Source organism: Gallinula chloropus (assembly GCF_964237585.1).
Source record: "Gallinula chloropus genome assembly, chromosome: 2".
Lineage (NCBI taxonomy): Eukaryota > Metazoa > Chordata > Aves > Gruiformes > Rallidae > Gallinula > Gallinula chloropus.
Window position 1 is genome coordinate 113,005,560 of NC_140086.1, and position 10,931 is coordinate 113,016,490.

General features: G+C 42.0%; 1 protein-coding gene across 1 annotated transcript in view; it reads right to left on the minus strand.

Moving 5' to 3' along the window:
* Positions 1-10,726, minus strand: part of ELMO1 (engulfment and cell motility 1) — a gene marked incomplete at its 5' end in the record, with an annotated part of 264,986 nt that extends 254,260 nt beyond the window's left edge. Inside the window, one exon of the mRNA XM_084280366.1 lies at positions 10,649-10,726. Coding sequence (XP_084136492.1) covers positions 10,649-10,726 — 78 coding nt within the window. The remainder of the gene's footprint in view (positions 1-10,648) is intronic.
* Between the last annotated feature and the right edge of the window lie 205 nt (positions 10,727-10,931).

Below are 10,931 nucleotides of genomic sequence, written 5' to 3' on the forward strand. Positions count from 1 at the left end.
GGATACAGAATTTGCAATTATTAATTTGATAGCACTTTACAAGTTAATACATGTAAAATAAATACCACTGCAATCCTAACAAGCTGCTGCTCCTAATCATCCCTCACGCTGCACTCCCTCTCCATACAGCTCTCCAGGCAAAATTTTCTCTTTCCCTCCCAAGCAGATAAACTGTCCCCAGCACCCCATTCACAGCCATAAGTGGGATGTCACCAAAAGCAGGCGACGGCTGCCACGGCTCCCTCTGTGCAGTAGCTCAGGTGGGGTCTGGTTGCGGGAAGGCCCTGGCAGGGGGCACGCTGAGCGGGCAGCGGCAGCAGGCCTGACGCCTTGCCTGGCACAGCCAGGCCTCCACACCAACAAAGCCTTTATTTGCTCTGGAAGCGACAGGCAGGCCAGCGACCAGCTCTAGCAGCCCCTTCCCAGCCAGCTGGCAGCCGTGTCCAGAATCCCTTTGCAGGCCTGCTTCTGAAGGCTGGAAGAGATGTATCTGTGCAACAGTGACAGGATGTGACTGTTTATGTATAGGAATGCAGCAGTATTAGAAGACAAACAGAAGAAAGCTTTTTTTTTTTTTCCTTTTTGAACCATGCAAGATGAGGTAAAAGCCCATTTCCATGCACTGCAGTGTAAATCCACTTGGCAGGCCACTCAAAGACACTTTCTTCTTCCTTGGCTGTAAATACTTGCCTGATGTCAAAAAGAATGGACTCAATGTCTTTCTTACTTCAATCCTCATAAAATTATGTTTATGGAAATTTACATATCCTTGCTGCATTTACAGCTCTGAAAAAAGTCAAATTTACCTTATTAGTCATGTACTTCAAAAAATTCCTTACAATCACAGTCCAACAGCATGTCAAAGTTTTGCCTTCACTGAAATGAGTATTTTGTGTTAGTGCATTTTAGTTTTGTGTTTTTGCCTCTATATCCTCCCCTACGCTAGTAAAAATGAAGTGTGCTTTTACACATGCTGAGATGCTCATTTAAAGCTCTAAGAAGATAAAGATGTAGCTTTAATGCATGAAATAACACAGATCAAAGTAAATCTTATGCTCCCCATAGGAGATAACCCCTTCAGCTAACTGTATCACAGCCATCTGCACTGAACACATCAGTTAGTATAAAAGTATTTTCCTAGGGTAGGTATTAAATTGATATCTGAAATCCACTGGGAAATGATAATGGGGCATTATGACCTCGCAACTTATCAATCTGCACACAGGGGGAGAATCCTGCCACTGACACAAGCAGAGGCAGCACTAGAGCCGACATGAATTTACGCAGCCTGTAGTGAAGCTTTATCTGCATCCACTGGTTTGTATGGGGGTCTGAGTTGCTGACTGAGTACAGCCCTAAAGACATCCAATGCAGTCGCCGCTTCTGCGCTCACCTGCATCTCTCTCAGGTCACGTCTCCAGGTTTTGCATGTTAAGATGCACATAGACCTTTAACTTAGTCTTCTTCAGTATCTGCCCTCAATACTTTTGCAATATTTTTCAGCAGTTCTAAAATCACTTGCAGAGCAGAGAGTGAGATTTCCCACTCTGATTTCCTCACCAGTTTCATCTTTTCATGCTTACAACTTGGGGTCCCATGGACATAACCAGTCATCAGGAAGCACAGGCATGCAAGAGCAGGCTGGGTGAGTCCAAGCCACCATTTTGTTCCAGGGAAACTGAGGTGAGCAAAAGAAAGCGAAGAACATTCAATATACCACTGCTGACCACAGCCTAGGTCCAGTTCAAGCCACCACTACACTAACCTGGGTTTAAAGCACTTCTGTATCAGAGTGTGTTTGAGTGTTTGTATGTGCATGGGTATGAATGTATGAACTGTAAAAGGACAGAAATCTAAATCTGGGTAGAAACCTGTGTTATACGCACAGTTCAGATATACTTTGATTGTGCTATACCAGGGGATTGAAGATGGATTTTCTTTTTGGACAAGGTTGAATATATTCTCTTTTCAAATGACTAGCAGAGATTCATTGATTTTTCTTTTTCTGGACAAAGATTGGGATATCGCTTTCCCTGGCTGATACCTTTTAATCACAGAATTAACAAGAAAACCCTTAACCCTTGCTGTCATTAAGCCTATCTCAGAAAAACAGCAGATGCAGCACATCTGTTAGTGGAAAACACTCAGCATTAAAAGTAAAAACTTCTGTTGTGGATGCGTGCATCTGTCAAGAACCAGAATCTCAAGCCAGTAAATACTCCATTCTGTCTATAATTAATGCTACCATTCTACTGACACATCTTTTAGTGCAAAAGTAATTTTTATGGCTATTAAAAAAACAGAAAAACGCCTCTTTTCACAATCAGTGGAGGCTTCATCTGTTACAGACGTATACCAAGGGCTACAGAAACAGACACAGGACTGTCCAGCAGTGAACTCCAGGTCCTTGACTCAGTACTATGCCGTTTGTTTCTCATGATATAAGAGGCAAGGTCTTCTCCTTTAAGGGGAAGGTAGAGAGCAGCTTTGGACTTCAGCCTCCTCAACCTACTCTGAGCCCCTTTGTGAGTCACATCCCTCCATTTACTACAGTATTAGTGAGACCAGACAGGTCAACTGGGCATTGAGCATCTGTAAAAGATGGGAGGATTTCCCTAACTCAGTGAATGACTGGAGGGTGTGAATTCCTGAATCACACGGACAGCCCAACACTGCAGTAACACAGACTCTAAAACCCAGCCAAGGCCAGGTCAACACCACATGGTTCTGTCGGTGCAGCAGCACAACCCAAGGCAGGAAACATTCACACCCCAGAGCAGACAGGCGAAACCCTTCAACAAGTGCAGCTCGCTGATGGGAGAACACTTGTGTTGGCTCAGCTCACAGCCCTTCAGGCAGCAGCTTTAACGTGTGAGTAGAAACACTTTGGTATAAATAGAGTAGTAGGGGTTCTGCAGAGCACACAAGATTTGGCGAAACCTGGTTGTTCATGTTCTCTTCCCCTTCATTCTCAACTGCAGCTTCCTCAGTTACTCCTTTCCCTCCCCCAAAGACATTCTTATTCCCAACTCTGCATTTCACCAGATCTAAACATTGCCCCACAGATCCTATGTTTAGAATAAAGTGACTGTACAACAAGGAAGCAGAGAAATTATAACATTAAAAGAGAACAAAAGAAAACCCCAAACAAACAAAATCGTTTTACAGAACTTCTTGCTCCACATCCAGTGTCCTAAGCAGCCACAACATTCCATATTTCCTCAAGTAATTTGCAAACAGGGATGCCAAAAACTCCCAGGGAAGACTACTGAAGGGTTATAAAACACCTAGCAATCTACAGTCGTGGATTACAGCATGTTTGCCTTCAACATACTCAGGCCACATACTTAAAAACACAGTTCTCAGAGGACCCAAAGAGTTACAGAGCTTTAAGATGTGGCTCTTCACACAAACACTTTATTGGGTGAACATATCTTTGAAAACAATGAAAAAACCCCAAACCCACAGCACATGACTGACACATTGCTGGCCTACCTGGGTAGGAAAGACTCTTTGTGAAGGCACTAAAAATGATACCGTGGGATTTCTTACAACAATCTTGGAGGACTACAAGGAGAATATAATTGAATCATAAAGCGCGCCTGGATACTCCATCTGGCCAGAGTGCTAATAAAGTACCTTGTAATTAATTCAGTGGTGCGTAACTCCAGGAATCTCACCATTAGACATTTCCTTTACATACAGCAGAATTAACTTTTAAGGGATGAGGATCCTGCTGTTTCTTAAAAAACTGCACAGATGTAACAAAATTACAGTCATGTTCAGCCTTCATCTTAAAAATGCCATGAGTTGCAGGCAGCAAGATTCAAGCTCCAGACTAGCCCTATGGGACTAACAAAACCAGAGGCAGAAAAAAACCAAAGAAACCCCCCAAAGAACTCCCCCAACAAACCAAGGAGAGTATTAATAAGTGTTTCATCTCTTATGTTGGAGATCAGAAACACTGGGACACTATTTCTGCAGGACCTCAAGTATCTCCTGGGTCTATTACCTGTTCTATATATATAAAAAAAAAAAAATCCTTAACTGTCTACTGAACTTAACTAGTGTTTCCTAACGTAGAAGACAGCGCCAAGTAGAAAGCATAAATAGCATCTCAGACTGTATCTCACAAATTCTTTCTTTTTCTCACCCCCATCCTGTTGTTCGGGTTTGTTTTTTTTTTTTTTTACAAATATTTCTAACCCTTCTCCACAGCTTCTGCCTCTTCAATCTATTAAGTTTTGCTTCTGCCTCTGTTTTCAACAATGTAAGACAAAATTTCTTATGTATTTTTCAGTGATGAGGTCCCAAGCCACACACCATGGGACATCAGTTTGCAGTCTCAAAAGGTTCCAACCAACCAGTGGGAATATGGCTTTGGACAAGCCAGACTAATAAAAAGTAACATGTGATGGTAACATTGCCCTTTTATCCAGCATGGCTGGCTGCCACCACAGCAAAAGAACCAGAGCTCTAATGATGACTACTACAACCCCATAGTTCTGCAAGAAAAGAAATTCTTTTTGACACCCATTGTGTTACAATGACTGGTTTGTTATGCTAACAAAGCACTGTCTACACGTATATATGTGTTAGCACTGAATTATATTCCATGCATTAAAACATGTTGTTTCCAAGGATAATCTTGTTGCTGAACAGCTATTTCCCCTGTCCCCACTCAAAATAAATAATAGAGACCCTTCATTAGTCCAACAATGAAAATGGCACATTGAGTGGATAGGATTTCCTTACCAGTTCTATTAATGATCCACATTTTAAAAAGCTGAGAGGATCATGAAAGTGTTAAGCATTTTCACCATGTTTCTATGCTGGCTACTATCTGCTTTAAGAACAGTTTCATCTTTGGTTTCGTGAAGCTGAAATACCACAGGGTCAACAAGGAGCAATAAAACTCACTAGACTATTGTTAGCAGCTGTTTATCACCTGAAAGTTGATGTAAAAAGGCAGCCACCTTTTGAGTCGTCTGTCTTCAAGTAAGTTTTGTATCAGCCACAACCCAGATCCTCCTTCAGAACGGCCACGATACAGCCGCAGTGGCCAGTCTTAAGCACTAATTCCCTTCACCAACCTGACAACAAGGAGCTGCTGCTAGCAAATGCAGACAGGGAACACTTCCATAAAGTCAGTGGTAACATTTTTTTTCCCCTCCCCACAAGCTGCTTGCTAGTCCTTTATGTTCAAGAAACTGAGATCTGTCAGCTGTTAGAAGCACTGACATTTCCCTTTGCTACTTTAAACTCAGGATGTGCAGTAACACTGGAAACCTTCACACTATTCATACCAAAGAAGCACCAGTAGCTCCAGCCACCACAATACTATTACACTTTAGGGATAAGAGCTCATATAATTTTGCAGGTTTGTGGCAAGGAGGCAAGAGCTTCTCTCTTCTTTCATACCCTTGATTTTAAGAGACACTGAGTCTAAGCACCAGTAGTAACATTTCACAGTGCTGCCTCTGATACAGAGACTCACCTATATCCTTTCTTCTTCACCACTTGAATGATCCTGGTGCTCACTGATATTGCATATGTTTAGACTTGTGGTGCTAGGGTTGTATCCGTATACTGCTATTACTAGCGACAGTGCTCGCAGAAACTACTGCTATTCTTAGTCCACACATGGCAGAAGCGATGTGACACCTTCTTTTCTCTAATTAAGCATTTCACAATCCCTTTTGAACTACATACACTGCTCCCCACAGTTAAAGAAGCACAGCACTAAATCAATTAAAAATCCCCAAGGGTCCAGATTTTAGCTCTGAAACCCAAACACATTTGAAAGTTCCCTTTAAAGAAAAAAAAAAAAAAAAAAAAGAAAAATAACCTGTGGTGGTTCAGCCCCAACCAGTGCCTGAGCACCACAGGCTGTTTGCTCACACCCAGAGGAGAAACAGACAGCCTCCATGGGTTGGGATAAGGACAGCTTACTGACAAAAATCACTAACAGCCAATTAAACTCAACACCCAGTGATAACACAGAGTACCTTACAGAGTACTGCCCCGCACAAGGACAGACCAACCAGAGGCCCCAGCCACTCTCACACTGTCCTGGAGGCACCAAGCTCCTGCTCCTCCCCAATCAGCTCCTTTTATGGGGAAGTGCTGTCAGGTCATGTGGAAAACATCCCAGGCTAACTCAGCTCACCTGGACTGGGGAGGTTGAATCTGGCCTGGCCAGAACCAGGACACAGCCACAAAAAAAAACCCCACGCCACCAAACTCAACCTTACAGGTTTCCTTTTAATATGCAGTGAAGTCTGAGCAGCCTTCTCTGAGGGAAAAAATCCTGAACAGTTATAATTACTTTTAAAGTATACACTGGCATAAGAGGAAAGACAACTTAAAAGACACATTTGCTGACTAAAGTTTAGAGCGTGCGTGAATGTAAAGCAGCCCAAGGTTCCTCCCATGTGCTGCACTACACTGTATTAACACGAAACTGTCATTTGACAGTGCTCCTGGAAATTTTGCCCACCATACCAGATCTACGCTTCGAAGAGAAAACATAGTTTGTTGAGGTTTTTTTTTCCTTTCTCCTCGTGCCTCCCCCTCAATGTAACAATTCACACTGGCTAATTTCATCTGTATTTCATAATCTCAGAGACAGAGGTAAGCCTGGAGAGAAAGACTGTATGGCCAAGTTTAATTACAAATGATTCCTTTCTGTAGGAATGGTGTTTATCTTCAATGGTGAGAAGTTCATCCCCACACTGTATCTAGTTCTAGCACAATGTGTGCTACCACACAAGAATGGACTGACATGGGATAAGCCAAAATAGTTGTTGTCCTCAAATATCCATCTCCTGGAAGCTGCTTCCCCTGCAGCAGGAACAGTGGAGCTGTAAATGCAAACTATCCAGGTAACTTAAAAACAGCACTGGCTTATCTAAAAAAAAGTGCATTGTATAAAAAACCAACCAAACAACAAACCCAAAATACCCCAAGAGTTGAGAAGAAGTTGTACATAACGCGCACGAATTAAAGTGTGCAAATTTCCATCCAAACACAAGAAATAACATCCTCTCATGAAAAGGTCATTTCTGGGACAAATAAGGAGATAGAGTAGCCAGCATTCTGGTTCACCTGTACAGAGTCTGTGCAGGCCTACTCTCAGTATTTTTCAGAATAACAAGCCCAAAGACTGGGAGAAGATGATAACCTGCAGTCAGCATCTACCATTCATTTCTTCCCCAGATTGCACCCCTAAAAAGTCCACAAAAAGATCCCAATGCAAATTCAGACTCTAACCTGCTTCTGTTCCTCCACCTTACATGACAGGAAGATTTAAAAGTGGAAAATCATCCCTATAGCCAGCTGTTATCATAATCAAATGTTTTCATTAAAAACTCTTTTTGACCAAGGTACTAATATTGCCAGCAGGGATTTATCCTGGAAGGGACAGAGTCTAGATGTTACTTTTCACATTTGTAATTGAGGAGAGCGATGGAAATAGAAGGAAACCAAAGTGAAAAAACCCCACAAAACAAAATAATCCCCAAAACAAAATAACAAGTATTCTGAAAAAGAATAACTGAACTGAGGCAAGTCTGTCTCTCAAGAAGAAGGCAGAAAAGTACAGTAGCTTATACATGCTTTAAAATCACCTTTAACACATTGCTAGATTTACTGCAACCTAATTACTCTTCCCACTTGGTAAGAGAGAGGGCAATAACTAATATGCAGGACTGACCTCCCTGTTTAAAGCAGCTTTCCAGGAAAAAAGTGAGTTGTACACCCCTGACATCAAATAGTGCATTTTAATGAATGAGAAGAAAAGTTAGGCACAGAGGCTGGTTCTGAAACACACTTAATTATATATTAATTGTGCAGGCAAAGAGTCTCTCTAACTCCATGAGACTGATTTTGTATGAGTAAAGTTAAACCCACCCTTGATAAACCCAGGTGACAAATCCACAAAAAAATAGGGGAAGTATCAGCTTAAAAAAAAGCAGCTCTTCACCTCATGAAGGCCAGGGTGCCAGAAGTCATGTGCCTGAAGGGAAGGTTTTCCAGTGTTACATTTAATAACAACTTGGTTGAAAAAATACTCATGAGCTCTTTCAGGCCCAACAACTTGCAGTCCATCACTGTCACAAACACTGTGGTTTTACAATGATATTCCTCTCCTCATCACTAAGCAAAATATGCATATACACAGCAGGTGAACTGGGATACTGTGCAACTGAATATAAATAAATGCTACCAAGTGTATACAACAAGCAGGCTAAGAAATAAAATACCCAGATTTTTTCCTCTCATCTTGTATATGGTATTTGTATATTGGAATGGCCTTAGTATCCTGAAAGATGAAGAACTTGCATCAATGCTACACTGAGGTTTTGGGGTTTTTTTCTTTTTAAAGTAATAATACAGCACTGTTATTTAAAATACCAGGGTTTTTTTTTGCTGGTAAGGCATCAAGAGAGGAAGGAATCTAGTCAGGCAGAGCCTTCAGGATTTTTTGAATACATGTCAAACAGTGCTCGAACGAGCAAATCCCACCTGGGAGATCCACACTGGCTGCAGTGACTGGTCAATGGGGAAGTCATTTCTCTGTTCTGCCTGCCTTTTCCCTCCTCCCCTTTACCATCCCCAACAGCTAGCCATCCGAGGCATGAATCATCTCCTTCACTACAGCTCTTCAACTAAATAGATGTTTTAAAGGAAACAGATTGGGGAGGAGTTAGCATTAAGTGAACCAAAGGCATAGCTGTGTGTTTAGAAGCATGTATCACCCTGCATGTTTTCAGGGCTCTGTTCCACACTGCTCCCATCCTGAAAAACGTAAACATGCCAGTTTCTGTGTATGGGTATTAGGAAGGAATGTTTCTTTCTCCATCTTCATTTCTTGTCATCACACCTGTATTTTCCATGCCAGAAAGGTGAGGGATGAGACCCTCAAACTTCTTTCCCCCATTTCCCCCCCACAGCAGGTACAAACCTCTGTTAATCTTCTCCCTCTTCCTCATCTTCCCCATAAAGTGGCATGAGGAAGCTTGCAGACAACTTGGCAGGCTGGATTGGAAGAGTTCTATCAGACATAACCCAGCACTGACTCTAAGCCTTACATAACAAAGGTAAAAACAAGGTTCCAGGACAGTAATACCGATCAGGTATGAGGGGTTTTTTGAGAGTTACTTTAAGCCATTTTGTAAATTGAAAGTAATAATTTTAGTATTATTTCACTGTAGCTTGGAAAGAGACTGTGTAATATTTGTTCGTGTCCCCACTATACTTGGTAGCAGTAAGCTGTTGTTCATCATGACTAACATGCACCCTTCTCTGAACACAGTGTGCACAGTGTCTACCATTTATTACATAAGAACAAAAAAGTAAAACACTCTTCCCTCCAGAAGGCAAGAGATTTGAATCTGTAGATATATGCTTACTGAAAAAAAAATGTTAAAAAATCATCAAATGGAGAAGCTGGCCAGGTCTGGAAATCAAAATGCAAAGTGCTAACTGCTTCAGAACTCCCCTTTCCTCTAGAGGGGCTTTCAGAGCACCTAAAAATCATACTACTACTGTTACTCCAGTAGCCCTCTAGTACTGTGTTTCTCCAAAGCTCATAGAGGAATTTCCCAGGCATATGCCACAAAAGGGTTAACTAGAAGTGAAACTGATTGCACTGCATGAAGAAATTAGGATCCCATTTCAGTAAAAGATTTTCAGCATCAATTCCAATTTTCTCCTCTCTAACACAACTTTATCAAGTACTTTGTCTGCAGATACACTAGGTTCTATAGCACATTATGAAATGCTTTTCTTCACGCTGAATACTATTTACAGAAATAATAATTATTCTAAGCAGGTAGCATGCTGTAAGATTTCAAAATGTTACGGGTAAGCTGTTAAATATTAAAAGAGGCTGTTTTTAATATTAATACATACGCCACAAAAACAAATCTCAGAGAAGTCAGGAACATAAAACACAGCGCTTGTATAACTTGATTGGGTTCGTTTCTCCCTCAAACCCTCCCCCTTCCAAGTTTCCTGCAAGGGGGTTTTAATTCATAATTTTGAATTTGTTGGCTTCTGTACACCGCCTCCAGGCAGTCCATGGGGCCACTGCATTAGAAATAACCAGCTAAACAGGACAAACCCTGAGATGCCTGTATGGAACAGCAAAGATCCTCCTGCTCACAGTGCACCACTACTTAAGTTCCAAAACCTGCGCTTGCTGCAGTCATTCAGTGTGATCCTACTCCAAATGCAAAAACACTGCCTAAAAATTTCAAGACTTTTCTACCCAGAAATAGCAGCATTACCATCATTTTACAGTTGAACAAACTAAGGCACGAAAGTGTTAAACGGGTCACACAAGCAGTAAAAGCCTTATTTAAGCAGCTGTTTAAAAAAGAAAAAGCAAATAAGACACACACACACACCCACCACCACCACCACCACCACCCCCCCCCCCAGCTAAACACATCAAAAACATTAGGCAGTAGGAGAAGAGGAGGGTTACACCCCTCATAAAAAAAACCAAACCAGGTCCTACCCCACATGCAGTCACAGAAACACACGTGTGCATCTAGGTAAACACAGATGCAGAGACACACACGCAGGGAGAAGCACCAACTTAGGCACAGGGCCAGGCGAGCACGCGTCCGCGGGCACTTACTTGATCTATTTCCATTAACTTGGGGAAGGCACCTGGCCATTCGATCGCCACCTTCACTATATCAGCAGGAGGGGGCATTGCGACGCTGCCGTTCTTCGGAGCCAGTACAACTGGACACTAAATACTGCAGAGAGCGTCTCTCATTCACACCTGCAGGGAGAAGGGGTGAGGGAGAAAAAAAAAAAAGGAAAAAAAAAAGAAAAAAATAATAATAGAGCGGTTCAGACAGATCTCCAGCACTGCTGCTTCATCTCCTACATTTTGCCTGGCTGGGCATGTGGAT